This window comes from Myotis davidii, unplaced genomic scaffold (assembly GCF_000327345.1).
Source record: "Myotis davidii unplaced genomic scaffold, ASM32734v1 scaffold394, whole genome shotgun sequence".
Classification (NCBI taxonomy): Eukaryota; Metazoa; Chordata; class Mammalia; order Chiroptera; family Vespertilionidae; genus Myotis; species Myotis davidii.
In genome coordinates, this window is record NW_006287548.1 from 2,193,250 (window position 1) to 2,214,204 (window position 20,955).

Here is a 20,955-nt window from a genome sequence, read left to right on the forward strand (position 1 = left end):
TCATACTTCGCTTATAAATACACGGGATACTACCTGCTCACTCGACGGGCCATATGTCCACATATGGGTGTGCGTGTGCATGTAAAATTCTTCACTTTCAAAGATGATATGTTATCCCATCTGAACACTTACATGCCAGATTTCTACTGCACGGTTTCAAGGCCATGAACTGGAAAGCTGCTTGCTCACTGCCTCCATTGGTGATTTGTCCATTAATTTTGGCAAGTCCTATAGGCTTTGTTTAAACAAAACAGCTAAATAAAAAGAGCAAGATTCTGTTAAGTCTCTAACTGAGACCAAGCTGTTTCCTTACCCCTGGTGCCTCCTAATATTCTTGTGCTTTAGCAATCTGGCATTCCCTCTGCTCTCAGATATTCATTCAACAGCAAGGCAAAAGCGGGGGGCGGGGTGGGGGGTGGGGGGAGCGTCTGTGCCCTGGAGTGAGGCTGCCTGGGTTCAAAGCCTGCCTCTGACCCTTCCTTGTCACGTGACTTTGGGCAGGTCACTTACCCTCTCTGAGCCTCAGTGTCAGCATCTGCAAATGGATGGTAATTGGAGCAGGGCATGGTGTGTCTATTAAATGAGTTCAAATGAAGTAGTACCTAAACGCAGGGCCTCGCCCACAGTAAGTGCTCAGTAAATGGGAGCTCTTCCCATCTCATGGGCGGGACCAATGAAAGGGAGACAGTAGAGGAAAGGAGATGTGCTTCCTTTAAAAACCCCGCCTGATGGCAAGCTGGTTTCTTCCTAAACGCAGGATGTCCCTACTGACCTGAGAAGCCAGCGCCTGGCTTTGGGCCTGTGGTAACCAGAGACTGCACACTGCAGACCTGCCCCACAGCCTCTGCGTCTTGGCAGCTGCTTCTTTATAAAGTTGTACAGGACAGTTTTTTTCCTCCTCTTTTCCCTGCAGGATACACACACACACACACACACACACTAGAGGCCCAGTGCACTAAATTCGTGCACAGGGGAGGGTGGGTCCCTCAGCCTGGCCTGCACCCTCTTACAATCTGGGACCCCTCAAGGGATGTCCAAATCCCTACAGGATCGGGCCTAAACTAACTGCTCTCCTGACTGCCTGCCTGATCCCCCCTAAACCCTCTGCCTGCCTGCCTGATCACCCCTAACCACTCACCTGCCTGCCTGATCGCCCCTAACCACCTCTGCCTCGGCTCCCACCCACCATGGAGGCCCTCGTGGCTTCATCTGGAAGATTGTCCGGAATGGGGTCCGGAAGGTCATTTGTCTGTCCAGTCTAAATAGCATATTAGGCTTTTATTATTATAGATATATTTCAGAGAGGAGGTGGGGAGAGAGAGAGATAGAAACATCAATGATGAGAGAGAATCATTGATTGGCTGCCTTCTGCACGCTCCCTACTGGGGATCAAGCCCACAACCTGGGCATGTGCCCTGACCAGGAATCAAACTGTGACCTCCTGGTTCATAGGCTGATGTTCAACCACTGAGCGACACAGGCCGGGCTTCCCTGCAGGATTTAACGTAAGGATGAATAAGACAGTGCTGGTAGGTGTCTGAGCTTCCTGGAAGAGAGGCACTCCAGGAGGTGACAAATCCTCTGGTCTGGATAATCTACTCATGAAATATGGAACTTTGAAAGAGTGAGAAAACCTCAAATCACTTTGACAGCATTTTAATTATAGCTGATTTGTTTGCCGCTAATAGTGAACGTGCTGTCAGCGTGATTTGAGATGTTTCTTCCACTCAAAATGTTGTATTTCGTGTTTTTGAGTCACAAGGCAGCATTCTGGTTCCCAGATACCACCAGAATAGCTCAGGGATTGTGTCGGAACACAACGGAAAGAGGGTAAGATGGACCAAACATACTAAATTCCTCGGAAGGTGTCATCACAGAGTTCATTCTTCCGAACATGGAGCACCACCCTCAAGCCCCTCAGTTATTCACTCAACAGTAGGTTAGGGAGCCCTCCTATGCGCAATGCACCAAACGAGTAGCGAAAAGGCAAGGCCCTTGCCCTCCGGGTGCCAACTGCCTGGTGCAGGACACGGATTCTAAATAAACAAACAAATATATTGACAAGACCTTTCCCACTCCCACCGCATTCAGGGGAGATGAGCCCCTCTCCTCTCCTGCAGCAGTGATAGCTGTGCAGGCAATAAGAGGGTGGAGAGGTAGAGAATAAGGGCCTGTCCTCTGAAACAGGGTGGTCAGGGCAGGCTTCCCAGAAGAGGTGACTTTTGCACTTCGAAGGATGAGAAGGTACCAGCCAATAGAGAAAGCTAATGGTATTGCAGGCAGAGGGAAGAACAAGTGCAAAGGCCCCCGAGGCTGGAACAAGCATGTCATGTACCAAGTGTGATGTCTTAAACGTTTGATGATTTAAGCAGCGTGAAAGAGGAGGCATTGCCTGGGAAGCAAAGGTTATGGCTTCAGGACTTGGGTGGGCACAGGTGTGCCGATGTATAGACCTGAGTCCCAGAGGATGGGCACAGCATTTGTCCTCGGAGCCCCCAGGTACTCACTGTGATATAGAAATCCCCTCACAAAGGTAGGCTCCGGAAGGGGCTGGACGTCACCCTGCTACCCAGCCTTTGGGGGACTGCCAGGAAGTGTCGAGCGTGGACAGGGTCATGGAGACTAGCGAGCCTTCCTCATGTTGCCCAAGTGAGGTGAGGAAGAGACGGGACTGTTGCTTTTCCATGTCTCCCGCGTGGACTCTTAAATTAATTCCACTGCCATCCTGGCCGGTTTGGCTCCTGGATAGAGTGTCTGCCTGTAGACTGCAGGGTCCTGGGCTCAATTCGGTCAAGGGTGTGTACCTCACTTGTAGGTGCAATCCCTGGCCCCGGTTGGGGCGCCTGTAGGAGGCAACCAATCAATGTGTCTCTCTCACATCAATGTTTCTCTCTCTGTGTCTCTCTCCCTCCTTTCCACTCTCTCTAAAAATCAATGGAAAAATATCTTTGGGTAAGGATTAACAAAAAAAATTAATTCCACGGTCAAGATTCCCACACCCCTACTGGACTGTTTCGGCGGTTAAACCCCACGCCTGTACCCAGATTCCTTCACCAAACAAACGCTGGATCCTAGATGCTGGACGCTGAGGCATGCATATTCCAAGGCCACAGACGTCCTCAGCTTCTGCGAGCTTCTTCCCACGAACCTGACAACACGAAATTTCTGAGATTTACTCCAGCTGTGGCAAATCCCTAACAAAAAATTTCCCCAAATGAGTCAGTCCCACAGGAGGCAACTGAGACATTCCGTGTTGTGTGAGGTCAGCGTGTCATCTGGAGTGGGTCTTGTCTACAAAAAGCCCGGCCACGGCCCTGGCGGCTGACTGGGGCTTGTCCGCAGAGCAGAACCCGGACCCTGGAGGGAGTGAGAGTCTCCCACACAGTACAATCCTAGGTAGCTTTCCCCGGAAGCAAACCCGATGGGAAAAGCCAGCTTTTCCACGAAGTTCGAGTCAGGGCTGATTATTTGCTTCACAAAAGGATTCCGCAGAGGGCTCCTTTAAATAACCAGCTCAGAGAGAAAACATATAATGCGATGGAGTGACAGGAAAACTTTTTCCAAAAGCGCATCTCCTCATCTGTGTGCATGGAGGGATGTCAGGATGTGTTTGCAGCTGTCAGCGTTACACAGGAGGGTTTGGGGCCGTATACCCACTGGGGACATCGAGGCCGGCAGGTAGCTGTGGCATTTGTTGGGCAGCCCTGCTTCACCCTTGATTCTGCTGATCCCCTCAATTGATCCAGGGGTGATCAGGCAACCAGATAAAACCCTCCCCCCTTCTGACGGAGGAGCTGGTGGGTGTCAGGGCCTCTCTTTGTCCTTCCCGGAGAAAGTGGCGCCACAGCCAGTAGAGCTACCTGCTGGACTTCACAGAAATATTTCTAAGTGTTTGTTGAGTGTGGGCCCTGTCCCTGGCTCTATGGCAGGTGCCCCCACAGGCTGTGTCTTAGTCCTCACAAGGAGTCTGTGAGACGGATGGTGATGGTGACGATGATGGTGATATTTATTTTTTATCTGCTAAATTGTGAAAGCTGGGTTATGTTTTTCCAGCTCTTCTACTTTGAAAACCACTCTTAATGGAAGTAGTTTTATTTTATATCTTTGTGGCTTATTAGAGAAATGTAGGCTTATTAGAGAAATGTAGACTCATTGTAAACAATTCAGATACAGAGGTCCTCAAACTGTGGCCCCCGGGCCACATGTGGCCCGCCGAAAACATTTATCTGGCCCGCCGGGTGTTTTTGCCTCCGCTGTGTGCATAGGAATTTGTTCATAGTTTTTTTTAAACTATAGTCCGGCCCTCCAACGGTCTGAGGGACAGTGAACTGGCCTCCTGTTTAAAAAGTTTGAGGACCCCTGATAGAAGAGAACAAAGAAGAAAGTAAAAATTATCCCACCACTCATCTGTCTCCCCACTGTTAATATTTTAGTATGCACTGTTTTGGACTTTTTGTCTGCATGTTTATGCAAAAAATATATATGTGTATATGTAAACATGCACATACATGTTTTAAAACATGCTTGTAAAAATACCTATGTTTTCGACTTAACAAAGACTTTTCCATAAACAAAAGCATATAGACCTGCAGAGCTATCTACTAGAGCAGCGGGGTATTCCATTTTATCATAGGCCAACACGGATGGACCTGTGCATGTGGGCATTCCGACATGCTGTAATAAACATGGCATCTTTCCACTTCTTATGTGCTGCTGCTTATATGTCCACCCACACAGATTCATATACATCTTTGCACAGTTGTCTGGTTATTTTCTCAGGAAAAATTCCCAGCCGTGGGATTGCTGGAGTAAAGGGTATGTACATACTACCTTTTGTCACATTTTTGCCAAGATGCCCTCCAAAATCTTTGAACAGATGTGCCTTCCTGCTTCTACTGCCCTGTCCTTCCTCCCTCTGTCTCTCAGGGAAAATCGCTTCCGCTCCAGCCTCGGCCTCTTCACTTCTGAAATGGGCATGAGGACAGCAGGTCACAGTTAGCATTTATTAAGCACCTACTGACTGCCGGGCTGTTAGTGACACTGTGTATGTCATGCTGGCCATTGAAATCTCACAGCAACCCTAGGAGAAAGGTTCTGCTGTCCCTATTTTAGTTTTATTTTCCCTGTTTCTGAGGCTCAAAGGGTTAAGTGACTTGCCTGAGGGCACCCCGTTAATTAGGTTGAGTTGTGTCACTTCTGGGATGTGGGGAGGGCTCTTTCTCCAGGAGCCATGCTTTTGCTAGCCCAGGTGGCCAGGTCATGTCTGCGTAAGGCAGCGGTTCTCAACCTGTGGGTTGCCAACCTGTGGATCACGACCCCTTTGGGAGTTGAATGACCCTTTCATAGGGGTCGCCTAAGACCATCGGAAAACACATATATAATTACATATTGTTTTTGTGATTAATCACTATGCTTTCAATCTGTCACAATGAAAATACATTCTGCATATCAGATATTTACATGACGATTCATAACAGTAGCAAAATCACAGATATGAAGTAGCAACGAAAATAATTTTATGGTTGGGGGTCACCACAACACGAGGAACTGTATTAAAGGGCCGCGGCATTAGGAAGGTTGAGAACCACTGGTTTAAGGAGTCCCCGTGGCTTTTCCACCAAAGATGTGCTGGCGGGCATCCCCATTACTCACTGGGTGTGGCTGGCCCGCAGCACTTACCTCGTGTGGAAATAGTAAGGAGGGATTTTCCAGAAGGTTTGGGGAATTTCCTCTGAGAATCAACTGTCTTTTCACTTTTGTTTCAGAGGAGAGGAAGCATGTTTTCAAAGTTAGCACCATCTCCCACAGTGAAATCACAGACCTACACAATTCCTCACCGCCACTGCCTTCCCTGACTGTGGCCATCTATCTCTCCACACCTCCTGGCGGAAACCCTGCCACCTTCCCCAGACTCTAACCGCTTCTGTGAGTCTTTTCACTGCAGGATTCCAGGGCTCTGGGATCAGCTAATGAACGAATCCTGGACCGCACCTCCCACTTCCTTCTCGGGCCTATTGGTTTGGAAGTAGCCCAGCAACCTGAGCCACCTGAATATGTGAGCTACCTGAAATGCAGCTCTTGGGGGCTGGAGTGGGGCTTTGGGCCACTTTGGCTCAAAGAAGCCACTTCTGCAGGCAGCCTGCTCCCACAGACCCTGGGTGTGTGGCAGGCACATCCCAGGGAGGGTAGCCTTTCCAGACCCTCTTTTTTATTTTTTAAATAAATTTTTATTGACTTTTAGAGAGAGAGGAAGGGAGAGGGATCCAGGGATCGAGCCCACGACACCAGCATGTGCCCTACCTGGGAATCAAACCTCTTAGTTCCTGAGTCAACGCTCAACCACTGAGCCACACTGGCCAGGCCAGACCCTCTTTTTAACGGAAAGAGATTTCTCCCGTGTTGGTTTAGCACAGTGGTTCTCAACCGTCTGGCCCTTTAAATACAGTTCCTCATGTTGTGACCAACCATAAAATTATTTCCGTTGCTACTTCATAACTGTAATGTTGCTACTGTTCTGAATCGTAATGTAAATATCTGACATGCAGGATGGTCTTAGGCGACCCCTGTGAAAGGGTCGTTCGACCGCCAAAGGGGTCGTGACCCACAGGTTGAGAACCACTGGTTTAGCAGGTTGATGCCAAGTAAATACACAGGGATGGAGAGGGAGATGATGGTTTTCAGTAAATAATGGTGGGAAGGGAGCTGGTAGGGAAATGTCCCACCTCAGCATTGGGACCCCAGAGAAGGAACCCAGTCAGGGCACAGTGACAATCCCTAGAGCGCACAGCAAGGCCGAAGGCGTGTGTCTGTGCAAATAAAATGTCGCAGGATGTGAGCTGTCCTACAGCCCAGCCAATGTCTGCTTAAGGCAGCGGTTCTCAACCTGCGGGTGGAGGGGTCTTTCCCGCCGGGCAGTTGGATTGTTTGACATGAGTGCAGGCCTTGGTGGTGTAGGGAGGGCGGCCCCCTGCCTCCTGCTGAGGCTAGGAGTTATGTGCTCAGAGATGCTGGTCCCGTTGGGAGAAAGGTTTTTATTGCCTTATCTAACGTGATGCTGATTCCTTTTAAAACTATGTTGTTGGCCAGACATTGCTGATGTGAACTTTGCAGAGTCATCTCAGGGAGGGAGGGGGCCCATGTTTGGGGAGTCTTTGTCATGAATAAGTAAAGAGAAGAGAATAGGGAGGACCCAGGAGAAAACTTAAAGGTGGGGGAGGGAGCAGGAAAATAAAAATTTCTCTGAAATATCCCCAGTGTGCCTGGCTCGGTGCCTAGCACCGTGCATATGATTTTTTCATTCCATCTCTCTCCCAACCCCCTGAGGTGGGTATTTTTATCCCCATCTTCCCGATGAAGAAAGATACTCAAATGGGCTAAGCAACTTGCAGTGATACAGAGCTAAGAGGCAATGACCAAGGTGCAGAAAGATCATAATGGAAATAAAAATGGTTCTACAGAAGGAAGAAAAAAATGAAAAAAAAATGTTTTTTTGAGATATTTGATAGACTGATGCTACTGCTCGTATGTGGGCAAGAGATAAGGCCTTAAAATCTAGCCATCGGCCAAGGTGCTCATTCTCTGTGGCTTTAATAAAGCAATGCAACTCCCTCTGTGTGTGTTTGATACTCTGCAAGCAAACATAGTGACCTTGTTTGAGCAGTCTGAAACACCTAAGTGTCTAGAAATGAGTGGAGAGAGTGCACATGGGCTGGAGTGAGACAAGGGGTCCTTCTCATCTCCTTAAAGTGGTCTTTTCTCACCTGTGCCCCTTCGCGCCCTCCTCACCTAGGTATGACTTCATCGAGATCCGGGATGGGGACAGTGAGTCTGCAGACCTCCTGGGGAAGCACTGCGGGAACATCGCTCCGCCCACCATCATCTCCTCGGGCTCCGTGCTCTACATCAAGTTCACCTCTGACTATGCCCGGCAGGGTGCGGGCTTCTCCCTGCGCTACGAGATCTTCAAGACAGGTCAGTGCGGTTCTGGGTGGAAAGCCGGGACCTGGGCCTCTACGAGAAGATGGGGCGCCACCCTCTGTGTCTGGCTGTGGGGCACTGCCTACGGGAACTGTGTCAGAGTTGTGGGCTCCTAGGCAGGTTGAGAGAGGGAAGAGAGGTTCAGGTGGACCGGGAGACAGACCAAGACGGAAAGGCAGTTATGTCATCATCCAACTGGTGAGGGCGATGTGCTGGGTGAGGCCCGACGGGCCGACAATCTTTGTTTGAGTCACCAAAAGAGAAGGGGCACCAATTAAATAGAAAACCACTGTTGGGGCGAATCTGATTCTTGTGTTTTTTAAAATCACGATACTCTTCATGGGAAAAAGCGAAACTCGGTTGACCTTCCTCCTAATTACTTCACGGTTTAATGTTGCCTTTATTTGGAATTACACGGAGCAGGAGGACATAATCTTTGTATTGTGTGGAGTCTCTAAAGATCTCAGTGTGGCCTATGCCCTCCCACTGGGGTCAGACAGTAGCTTTGAAATTCAGTTATGGCTCCTAGAAATTCCGCTCGCTGAACCACTTTACCACTTCTACCCATCGAACCCCACTTCCTAAATGCCAACAAAGCTGACTTCGAAAAAGCAATAAAAAAAAAGAGGCAGAGAACGTGCACATCAAGCAGACTCCTCGCTTTCGACTAGCTCCCGCTCAGATTGCTGAGAGCATGGGCCAGTGCTTATGCCCATACCTGGGTAGAGCCAACTTTCATTCACAAGATGCTGGTCCAGCATCCCCATTTCTGCTCTCACCCCAGTGTGCCCTGCCCTCCGATATGTGAGCTCATGATCTTGAGGCCGAGTGAATCTCATCCCCCAATTCTCCCCTGTCCCTCGGCCGCTCCGCCACCTAAGAGGCTCCCGCCCCATCGAAGGAGCGTGTTCCCCTCACCAGCCTAAATTTTGCAGCTCGTGGATGGAGCTGGTGAAAGGGGAGGCCTTGTCATCGAGAGGCCCAAGTCCGGCGCCTGTTGAGTTCAGTGTGAGGGGAGCTATTCATATATATTTTCTTTTTCACTAAACAGTTCTTGAAAGGAAGTGGTAGCTGCTGAAAGCACTTTTTATATCCACTCTGTCTAAATATTTGTTAAATTTGTCTGCCTGAGAACAGGAACGTAGAGTCTGATGAAGGGGTGGGGCCGAGGGAACTGTGTCAAGCCGGAGTGGGAGCCCGGACTCTCACAGGCACAAGTCCCGAGAAGGTCCATCTGCTGTGGGTCACCACCCGCCTGACTCCACAAGGTCACGGGGACTGACAGTCCATGTCCAGTGGCTCCAGGCTGGTGGGCAGCTCCTGAATCGCTTGACCCACAGTTGCCGAGTCCTGTGCAAGCTCAGATCACTGATGAAACGCTCATTGTGGCATTTCTGCCGGGAGCAGTGGGGTGAGAGGGCTGACCAGGGAATCAAAGAGTGTTCGCCCTCCTCCCGTGAGGGAGACAGGTGTGCTGACCCTCAGCAGGCCCCAGAGGCACAGTAGACGTTGTTGGATGGATGGATGTAAGTAGACATGTAAATGGAAGGAAGAACTATAATCTGAGGCAGAATGAGTAAGCGCTCAGGAAAGGTGTGACTGACACGCTGTGGTTGTGGAAATGAGGGCTCCGTCGGGTGGCTTGGCAGGCGGAGAACCTGGGAAGTCTATTCGATAGCAGGGTCCCCAGGGCTCAGCTGTCACTCGGCTCCACTGTGCTGGCCACGGTGGGAGAAACAGCTTCAAGCAAGGTCTCCAGGGAGCTGGCCATGGGGCCGTCGCAACAAAATCAGCAGGACCGTTCAAGCTCACCTCCCTGTCATGTCTCCTGACTCAGCAGTTTACAGCGACGCTGCCACAGTCTCCAGAAAGCCACAGAAAAGTGGATGTTAATGCTATTCAGTTTAAGGGGATGATGATAAAAGTTAAAAACAGCTGAACTGGTTTGGCTCAGTGTCTAGAGCAGCCATGGGCAAACTACAGCCCGTGGGCCGGATCCGGCCCGTTTGAAATGAATAAAACTATTGAAAAAAAAGACCGTACTCTTTTATGTAATGATGTCTGCGGACTGAAGGGTCCCAGGTTCAATTCCGGTCAAGGGCATGTACCTGGGTTGCGGGCACATCCCCAGTAGGGGGCGTGCAGGAGGCAGCTGATCGATCTCTCTCATCAATGTTTCTAACTCTCTGTCCCTCGCCCTTCTTCTCTATAAAAAAATCAATAAAATATTTTTTAAAAAGTTAAAAACGCAGGAGGGTATTATACTCAGCATTGCTGTTTTGAGGACAGGCTGAGGTAGAATCTTTGCATGAGGCAGCGAGTATGCCTACTTCTTAGGAACAGGAGTGCCAGCCGAGAGAGGTGGCTTGGGCGTGGAGACGTGGGCAGCCCGCTTTCAGGACTGCCGTTGTCTGTACAGGAGGAAGGATGTGACTACAGTGGGAGGTATCCCCGCCCACAGCGGCTGTGCATCTGGGAAATGTAAGAAAGAAGACGAGAGCCCAGTGGCTTCTCGGAGCCACTGCAACCCGCCATCATGTCCATGCCAAAGAGCAGCTCTGCGCATGCACGGCCACTCGGTATAAAGCACATACATGTGCGGGGGTGCAAACGTCAACATTCTTCCAGGCGCCGTGCCCTGCACCCACCGCTGGAGTCCTGAGAGAAAAACACACCATTTACATCATCTGCAGAGCATGAAAGAAGCGCATGCACGTTCTAAAGAAATCTAAACACACACAGCTATGTTTGCTGGTCAGATTCAGAGAGAAAGAAGCGGGAACCGTAAACACAGACACACATACCCACACAGAGGGCTCTGGAAGCCTTCGCCAGCACATCGCCCTGGTGAGACAGCTGCAAAAGGAGACCGACAGACACACACTCACCACTTGGGTGCAGGCAGGGGCCATGTGGCTGGCGTGGGAGGCGCATGTCTGCCCTGAACGAAGTGGCGTATAAAGGAGTCTGTACGTTACCAGACTCCCCACATGTAAAGGGGCAAACCAAAACAACTCGTAAACTCCAAGGCTCTCCAGTCCCCAAATCCTGGGCAGAACAGAGAAAGGAATTTTAAAATAACTTCAAATACAGCACTGGAGACTTAAATCACTGGAAAATGTGGGGGGTTTTGTTTGTTTTTCTGGTGCTCCTTGGACCAACGTTCAAGATCAAGTTTTCTTTCCCGGTGCTGGGGGACGTTTTGGGAACTGAAATCTCTGGGGCCACTCACAGACAGAGAAAACCTGGAGCGCCCCCTCCCCCCGCTCCCCGAACTGAGGAACTAGATTCACCTTCTGCCATCAGGCCAAGTTCAGCTTCAGATAAATCCCACATGTTGTAAAGAGCTTTGTGCGTACAGGTTCTTCTTCCGCTTGCCAGGTGACTGTAAAATTTACAGTGGGAAACCACGGAGTGGGCATTTTTCATAGCGGAGTCCTTTGGTCTGAAATCATGCTCTGCAGCTGAAGTCCCCTGGCTCCTGGGGACAATCTCTGCACTGAGGGAACTTGAGTATCTGTGGACGGAGGTATTTTTCTGTCACCTCTAACCCTGTAACACATCACAGAAAAGGGATCTTGGGCTAGGTAGTTATCTGCAAGGCTCAGCTTTTGTGTCAGGGATCGTCACCCTGTTCTGAGATCTCTTCTCCACATTTGATTCTCAGCCGCGCCCGCTCTCCAACACTGTGACCGCAGTTTAAATAGCGAGATGGCACTCTAACGGACAGTCACGATGATAATGGATAAGTTTGATTTTCCTGCATAAAAAGGATAAAACTGTCTGTCCGCCTCATTCCAAATAAGGCAGGGGATATACCATGTACAGCCACATGTCAGAGATAGATACACACATTTTTCTTTTTTTTTAAAGAACGTCAGATTGAAAAATTCTGTGCCGTCAAATGCCGGCCTCAGGACCTGGAGACCGTGGGGGCTTTAGAAGCTCACATTCTCCCGGCCTCCCTCAGGCTTACTGGGTGTCCTTGGTGGAAGCCTCTCCCACTGTGGGGAGGAACCAAAGAAAGATTCCACTATGAATTCCCCACTCCCGGGGATGGGGACTCCCTTCGCCTTGGAAGGGAGAGAAGATAGAGCCACCTCTGGAAGGAAGGTCCATGCCCCTCCCAGCTCAGGATGCGTGCTGTGAAGAAAAGCGCTTTTCCTCTGGCTTGAGTGGCCCACATGAAGCAGGCCGCACAACACTAACCTTCTCAAAGGTCCCTTCGGCCCCAAATCCTGCCGGCTGGCTTGGCCTCGCCAAACTGCCTCATCTGGCCATTGAGGAGGCCTGGGAGCTGAGGGCTAGATGGTAACCAAAGCCAGGGACTTGCTAGGAAACTGGGGTGCCATCCAGCTCCTCCCGCTGGCCCTGGCTGCCCATTGGGCTGCCCCGCCCCGGAATGATGGGATGCAGAGCTGCTGAGATGTGGCCCACAGAGAGCACCCCTCCAACAAATCCCGAAGAGGCTGGCTCTCGCCCGCCCCAGGGTCCGGGCCCAGCTGCCAAAGCTCAGCGCTAGGTAGGTGGGGATGTTGGAATTTTCTGCCTGATGCCACCACCCCCCGCTCATCTGCATGATACCTTTTCCAAGTCAGACTTTGCTGCTTTCCAGATAGTCATCATCAATAAAGAGACTCATGGAGGGGCCTCTGCGGGAGCTGTGGATAAAGACATCGCCCCAGGCCCAGATCCGCATATTGACATCGCATAGTTGCATTTCTGTGGGCTCCCAGGGGACACTTCCTGCCAGTAAACACCTGCTTTATTGAGGATTTGGGTGTGTTTTTTCTTCATGCTTTGAGGGCCTATTTATCCTCCTCATAAATCCTGCTTCTTTTCTTTTATTATTTATTTTAAAATCAGAACGTCGTGAAGTCCATTCTACTTGTCCGGCAGTAGCCACGCGGCATTAACTTGTCTCAGAGGGCGCCCTGTGTGTGCCCGTCCAGCGGGCTGGGCTGCATGTCCTGGGCCTCTCTGGGCCTCCCCTGGCAGAGGGAGGCGGGGTCACAGTGTTCTGTGAATGTGACTCCACCTAGAGGCCTTAGGGGTAGGGTGGCTGTAACCCTGTCACAGCTCCCGCCACCCGCCCCGGGGTGCAGTGTGTGCCGCATGTAATAAGGACGCCTCCCTGAGTCCCGAGAAAGCAGACACGAGCGCTTAGCAGCACAGCAAAGGCCACCCCACAGACAGGGGCCAGAAGCCTCCCCAGTGGCAGCACAGGGCCGCATTTTTCGAGACTTGCTTGCCGAGCGGCCTTTCACAGCCCCAGCGCCCCGCTGTGATCCACCGGCTACAAACGTCGATTGTTCATTGTCTGGCCGCTACAGAGCAGCTCGTTTTAATATAGTCATGACATGAATGAGACCCGAGCTCCCCTTTGCCCCTCCCCTGGGGCACCTTGGATCTTGGAGGGAGAAGGGGGCACTCGGTTGGCACTGGTACAATAGGGGCTGTGTTGAGGTCAGCGATAAATAAGGGGTAACATTGTTTGCCCTGCTGGCAATCAGCAAGCCTTCCTTAAGGATTGAAATAACTTACATTTCTGGAGCAAGCAGCTGAGTAATTGAGAAAGAAGTCTCTGTTCCTCTTTTCAAGAGAATCTCTCTCTCTCTCTCTCTCTCTCTCAAAAATTACTATTCTTACTCTTACATGCAGAGCAAACCATCTCGCCTCCTTAATTTCTCTCTTAAAGAGGGTCCCGCTCATGGGCTTGACACGTGAATGGGAAGAGTATGTTGCTTCAAGGGCCACTCCAGTGGAAACAAACACCCCAGGAGCAGGGATATAGGCCCAGGCATTTAAATAACTCATGCAACAGAGGCAGCTCAGACAGGCGTCTTCTCCTCCTTAATGCTACGCTTCCCTTTGACATACAGGCTCCGAGGATTGTTCGAAAAACTTCACAAGCCCCAACGGGACCATCGAGTCCCCCGGGTTCCCCGAGAAGTACCCACACAACTTGGACTGCACCTTCACCATCCTGGCCAAGCCCAAGATGGAGATCGTCCTGCAATTTCTGACCTTTGACCTGGAGCACGACCCCTTGCAGGTGGGAGAGGGAGACTGCAAGTACGACTGGCTGGACATCTGGGACGGCATCCCGCACGGTGAGTGCTGTTGCTGTCACCAGGCCCTGCTCAGGAGCCTCTCCCGGGCCCGCTAATTGCTTTAGGAACAACAAAAATAGAGAGCGAGACTTCAGACCTCCTTTGGGTTTGTATCTGACCCACCGTGACTTTCTTGTCCTATCCTACACCAAGGATGGTTTCAGAGATTGCAGAAGGGCAATCCTTTCTTGGAGACACTGGTTTGGAGAAGGCTAGGAGGAGACGGAGTAGACGCTTGGGTGAGGATGAGAAAAGCTATCGGCGATGCTCTTTTCTCCTTCATGTTGTCAGGATTCCATAGAAAATGACTCAGTGGCTACCCTCTGTGCCCAGATAGGACTCCCAAGCCGGATTGATGAGGGGTAAATCCCGCTCTGCTTAATAGTGGCTCTGCAACCTTCCACAAGCCGCTAACCTATCTGTAGTATCTGTATAAATAAGCTGCTGTTGTCATCATTATTATTACTATAATTCCGTTATTATTAATTCAGTCATAGATGTCAAAAGGGCACTTCACCCAGGCCAAGAGGAGCCTGTTCCTCTCAGCAGGAGACCAGCATAAGGCTTGGGAATAGTCTGTATCAGTGAGGAAGCCAGTCTTTCGCTTTCGTAGTCATTCTAAGTGTTCTGCCCCATAACGGAGACTCGACAGCTAAGCAGTTTCATTTCCTGAGAAAAATACAAGATTTAGTCATAAAACTTGGGTTGGAGCTCTGTTATTTCCTTGCTGTCTGAACAAGGAAAAGTCACGTGACCTCTGGGAGCCTCGATCCTTTCTTCTGTAGAGCAGGCGTTATAATGGTACCTCTCCTGCCCATCTCCCGGGGCTGTGAGAACAGAATGGGCGGGTCAGGGAAGGGACCCTTTACGGTGCAGGCGAGATATTAGACATCGTTCTTAAAACATACCTTTGGTTGTTCTTCTACGCCAAGGCATACAGAGTGAGGCCCCGTTGAATGACTTGCGTTTGTGGGGAAGGGGGACATACTGAAAATGGAGTTTGACATTTCCATATGTGTTGCCCGCTCTTTGTTCTGCATATCCAGTGGGTCCCCTGATCGGCAAGTACTGCGGGACCAAGACACCCTCTGAACTACGTTCGTCGACAGGGATCCTCTCTCTGACCTTTCACACGGACATGGCGGTGGCCAAGGATGGCTTCTCTGCCCGCTACTACCTGGTCCACCAAGAACCGCTCGAGAGTGAGTTGGCCGGTTGGGAACCTCTGTCCTGTCCCTTCCTCAGAGGAGGGAGGGCGTGCTGACCGCTCCAAGACCAGGGGCCTGGCGGGCATTCTGCAGAACTTGCATTGGCATCTGAGTTCAGAGAATGGGAGCTGCGTCCTCTTGTTAGGCAAAGATGAATGAAAACAGAACACATGTCCTTCAGGTGCTCGTTTCTTTAAAGGAAACAAATAGTATGTGTACCAAGAATCAGTTGTTCCCAGGGAAAGTTACGGGAGTATCTCAAGTTTTCTCATCTATAAATAAAAGGGAGGTTAGTTAGGATATCTATATAACATTCCCCCTGTGCTAACATTGAGTCTGGGACCCTTTTTCTTCCTCTCCAAGACTCGATGACCATTGTCAGAAGCAGCAGTTTTAAATCTCTCTCTATATATTTTGACGTTAAACATCTCTGGCCCCGGGTAGAGCTTATCCCACACTTCCCTTCACACTTCCAGTGCACGCAGCCTTCTGAGCTCCCGCTACGTGCCAGGCACTGTGCACAGCACAACATGCAGCTCTGAGCCCAGTGCTGTGGACTTGCTATCTGGGACATCAGTCTCCTGCCCCGAGCTCCATCTTCATATCCGCTCCTCCTGAGATGTGCTTCAACTGCGCTCCCGTTTCTCGTTAGAAACCCAGATGATAACCTAAGGACTGAGGAGCACTTGAAGGATGGTTAGAGCAGGGGAAGTCCGCCATGACTGTAGACACATACCCATGCTTACCGATAGGCACGGCGGCCTGGCCTGCTGCAAAGTCGATGGGTTTTATTCTGGGATTTTTTTTTCTTCAAAGGGCTCATGAATATTGAGTGACAAGAAAGTAATATTGCAGATTGCGCCAAAGTCTGCAGATGGCCAGAGCCGTCGTAAAACTAAATAGGTCTGAAACCTGAAAAGCTTGCTGGTCCTTATCAGACACATGCACTCACAAATATTGACCAGTGTCTGCAGTTTCCGTGGGAAGGGCAGCAATTGAACTGATGGCACAAGGTCAGAGGAAGGGACTTCGGGGTCCATCTGCCCAGATGGGTGGTTCGGGGGAAGGGAGAGTGACATGCACATGCTTACAGAGAGGTCTCCTGAAGACAGGTACCTGTTGCTTTGTAATGTCTGTCTGCTGTGCTAGAACTCATGAGACACTGGAGTGAAAGAAACAAAGAAGCAAAAGATGCCTTCTGGGTGTTTATTAATGAAGCAGGCTTCCCACGATGTATCAGCCCACCCAAATTGCCACAGTCTATCACACATGTACCTGTATTTCAGTCATGGTGCATCTGGCATCTGTGAGCATCTGTAGCCTGCAGCACTAACAGTTCTTGTGCTTTGGGTTGTATTTTTAATTTGTGTGATGATTCTTATTTATCCACAGCCTGATTTCTTTTAGGTTCAATTTAGTTTCTTTCAGACCCAGAGGGGTTGTCAAGCTCTAGGACTTGGTGTAGTTTTTGTTTTTGTGTGTTTTTTTTTAACATGGGAGTGTATAATTAGGTCTTTAAGATGAGAGAGTGCCTGCAAGGACTTGTCCCAAGAAGGGAGGTGTGTTTTGCGAGTCCCAAGGGTATGAGATTGAGATACCTAACTCTGTGCTTGACCATCTCTGCTCCCCAGACTTTCAGTGCAATGTCCCCCTGGGAATGGAGTCCAGCAGGATTGCTAACGAGCAGATCAGTGCCTCCTCTACCTACTCTGACGGGAGGTGGAGACCTCAGCAAAGCCGGCTCCACGGTGATGACAACGGCTGGACACCCAACTTGGATTCCAACAAGGAGTATCTCCAGGTACTTGCTCAGCTATCAGAGGGTGTGCAGGGTGTGTGTATATTGGTGGGCAAGGGGGGTGGCTCCTCATCTAGAGTGGACAAAGGGCACAAAGAAAATAAACACAGTATCCTTCAGAACACCATTCACTCATCCATCCATCCGAACAGACACATGTGCCGGCACGAATAGGCTGTGCAGGCATCGTGCTGAGTGCTGGGCTAAATGACGAGTAAGATGGACACTGCCCTGCTCCTGTGAAGCTTACCAGGCCTTGGGGACACTGTTTGGCCGAGATGCTGTTTGCCCTGTTGCTATAGACATCCAAGGAACCGTCTATGAGCAGTTCCAGGTCTTCCTCATCCTTGGCACAGGGAGGCATCAGAAATGTGATGGGGGAGGAGGGTGGGCATCTTTCTAAGGTCACGCTTGTGAGTCGCTAGCTGAGCAGGGCAGCTTCCCATGATCCTTGCTGCTCGGAGGAGCCCTGCCAGGCAGGGTTTGCACATAGCTCTCAGAAGAGCACCTGGGGAATGTCAACACCAGGAATGGCACTCCGATTGCCTGGCTGCTCTGCAGCATCTTCTCAGACTAGTTTGCTTCCCTTCCGAATAAGACTTGCCGTCACGTTAAGTAATCCTCCCTTGCATGACAGACGTGTCCAGTTCTCATCCCCAGGGAAGAGCAAGCTGCTAGTTCCCTGCTTGAGCAAGGCCCTGTGACTCACAGCAGGCAGCCGTGTGACCCACTGACAAGCCTGTCTTCGCTCGGGCGCCACACGGTGACCTCTGCTCTGAGAAGGACATGGCAGAGCACACAATGGGGAAGGGAGAAAGACCACTGAGAGACTTTCAGGGAGGCACTCACAGCACACCCCGAAGGCCATTTGTCACTGTCTGCCCTCCAAAAACCTTCCTCATCCTGCAAAGCTTCCAGAAACTTCTCCCTTATATTGGGCATCCCATTGATCATACCTTGAGTTCTGGTCCTTAATCACATACTTTCCCTTACTGCCAACCACCTGTTTATCATGCACCGATACCGCACTGGCTGCTTCTGTTGAATGCTGTCTAGTGCTGGGCGCATGTGAAGTAGTAAAGACCTGCTGGGTCAAATTTTACCAGTGTGTGCTGGCTAAATTTTGATCACTTGGAGGTGACCATTAAGAATCGCTGTGGCCCTAGCTGGTTTGGCTCAGTGGGTACAGCATCGGCCCGTGGACTGAAGGTTCGATTCTGGTCAAGGGCACATACCTCAGTTGCAGGCTCAGTCCCCAGCCCTGGTTGGGACATGAGAGGGAGGCAACCAATCAATGCATCCCTCTTACAGTGATGTTTCTCTCTCTGTCTCTCCCCGTCCCTCCCATCCTTTCTAAAAAAAATCAATGAAAAAATATCCTCGGGTGGGGATTAACAAACAAACAAAACGAAAAGAAACGCTGTGGCCAGCAAAAGAATGACATCCAGCGATTTCCAAATGGGTTTGGTGTTGTAGGAGGGGGGGTGCCTCAAAATATTGGCCATCCTCCTTGTGGAGCAAAGGTCAGGTCTTAGTGCACAAGCCTAATTGCTTGGGCAGACTCTGCCTGCCCTTTGACCCCTGACTGACCTGAGCAACTAAATACACAATGGAGTGAGGGATGGAGGGGAGGGGAGACAGACCTGAGCTGAGATTTTGCAACTCGGGCATCGTAAGTGAATTGGATTGAATTGCACTGGATTGGAGTGGATTGGATTGGATTTAGCCATTGTTCCTGTAAAGCAGGATCTGCTTTGGCTATCCAAGGCAGGCTGCTGGTTAGTAAGAAGGGGCCATGCTTCTAGACATTCAACGATTCTCTTAAGATTAAACTTAATACTGTCCATTCAGATTTGCAAAAAGAGAGAGAAATAATCGTTACGATTTCAAAGATGTCCTATTTAGTGTCAAATAAGTTGAGTTTCACTGTCTAGTGCAGTGATGGCGAACCTTTTGAGCTTGGTGTGTCAGCATTTTGAAAAGCCCTAACTTAACTCTGGTGCCGTGTCACATATAGAAATTTTTTGATATTTGCAACCATAGTAGAACAAAGACTTATATTTTTGATGTTTATTTTATATATTTAAATGCCATTTAACAAAGAGAAATCAACCCAAAAAATGAGTTCACGTGTCACTTCTGACACGCATGTCATAGGTTCACCATCACTGGTCTAGTGCAATTGCAGATTGGCCCTTAATCACTGATACGTCTGAGTGATCACAGACACAGGTTGTGAGCTGCGTATGACCATTGTGTCCTTCGAAGAAAAAGCAAGACACTGCCCCCCTTACGTCCCCGCCTCTCTTCCTCAGGTGGACCTGCGCTTTCTCACCGTGCTCACGGCCATTGCAACGCAGGGGGCGATTTCCAGGGAGACCCAGAATGGCTATTATGTCAAATCCTACAAGCTGGAAGTCAGTACTAATGGCGAAGACTGGATGGTGTACCGGCATGGCAAAAACCACAAGGTAAACCCGTTCCCCCACCTCACGGGCATGCTGGGATGGAGCAGGACAGGCGGGGAGAGAGGAGCTTCCAGGCAGCTCCATGCCAGCTCCACGCGGGGAAGGAGTCTTGTTCAGTGCAGCTCAAATAACTGATGGAGACATGAGAGATGCTGGCCCGGAAAATAGTCTTCCTTATGCTAAAGCTATTGGAAAATACCATTTCTCCAACAACCTGGCTGCTGTTGCATCCCGCAGAGGAGAGAGAGAGAGAGAGAGAGAGAGAGAGAGAGAGAGCTTGTAGAGTGCTCTCTGACTGCAAATGAAGGAGAAAATCTGTTCCCAGTCCTAGTCTCCCCACACAGGATTCATTGAGCATTTATGGCCGGAGTCCCTTCCACACGCTGGGTTAACAATCACAAAACCACGGGAACCGGCAGTTCAGGAGTTACCGAGGTCTGGCAATGAAAGGGCACAAATCCTGAGGGGGAATCACAATGTCCCAAAGAAGAAAGGGGACAGTAACTAGCGAGGAGAAATCCATGTGTTGGAATGGCATCTGAACGGGCAGCCCTGCTTGGCACAGAGCAGTGAATTCTCTCTCTCTCTCTCTCTCTCTCTCTCTCTCTCTCTCTCTCAGCTGGGCCTTCAGCATCGAGGGCTCAGAGGTGTGGCCGGGCGGGTGATGTGGGGCTTTTGTTGGACGTATGGACGGATGTCTAGCGCTCAGAGTTCTGCAGACACGTGGCATTCTGGCGCTGGCAATGTGGCTGTGCGCTCCGGGCCTGGGGCCTTACTGGCTGGTGGGCTCACCTTGGTTGGGGAGCTCTGGTATCACTTACTGGCCCATGGCCCGGAAGGAGTATGCTCACCCTTCTCTGGAGGGGACTGGGGACAGAGGGAAAGGGGTCCCCTCTCTAGGGCTATTGTTCCACCAGAGCCCTGGTCCTTTGGGTTGTGAAGGGTCGAATGGGACACAGACCTAGAGAGGCCAAAGGCCTTTCCCAGCAGCCCCCTCCGCTGGTCACTGACCCCAGGCGGCTGGCTCTTGCTGTGCAGCTGGAAACCTTGGGTCCAGAAAACCCTGAGCTATAATGTTGGTGGCACCGTTTCACTCGGGAAATGTGAGATTTTAAAAGAGTGGATTTTTTTTTACATCAAAATTGCCATAGTAACATGGCACCATTCATCTGAAAACCGTGGCTTCTCAATATTACTAGGCATCAATGCACACAGACACAGGAATTCCCCACTTTACAGATAAAGGGGGCGCGCGAAAGACGCCCTCGCCCTGACACGTGGGGCCAGGCCTGGTGTCTCACTGACTTCGTCTGTTGCGGAAAGAGTTGTCAAATATCCCTTGGAAATGGCCAGCCTGGGTGGGCACTGGGGGCTGGGAGTGCTGTGCACCG

At 50.4% G+C, this 20,955-nt stretch overlaps 1 protein-coding gene across 4 annotated transcripts in view; it reads left to right on the forward strand.

Annotated features, from left to right (window-relative positions):
- Positions 1-20,955, forward strand: part of NRP2 (neuropilin 2) — a 124,214-nt gene that overhangs the window by 32,784 nt on the left and 70,475 nt on the right. For all 4 annotated transcript variants that reach the window (XM_006759410.2, XM_006759411.2, XM_006759412.1 and 1 more), the window contains exons 3-7: positions 7,790-7,971; positions 13,860-14,090; positions 15,137-15,292; positions 16,930-17,099; positions 19,412-19,567. In XM_006759410.2, the coding sequence (XP_006759473.1) occupies positions 7,790-7,971; positions 13,860-14,090; positions 15,137-15,292; positions 16,930-17,099; positions 19,412-19,567 (895 nt within the window). The remainder of the gene's footprint in view (positions 1-7,789; positions 7,972-13,859; positions 14,091-15,136; positions 15,293-16,929; positions 17,100-19,411; positions 19,568-20,955) is intronic.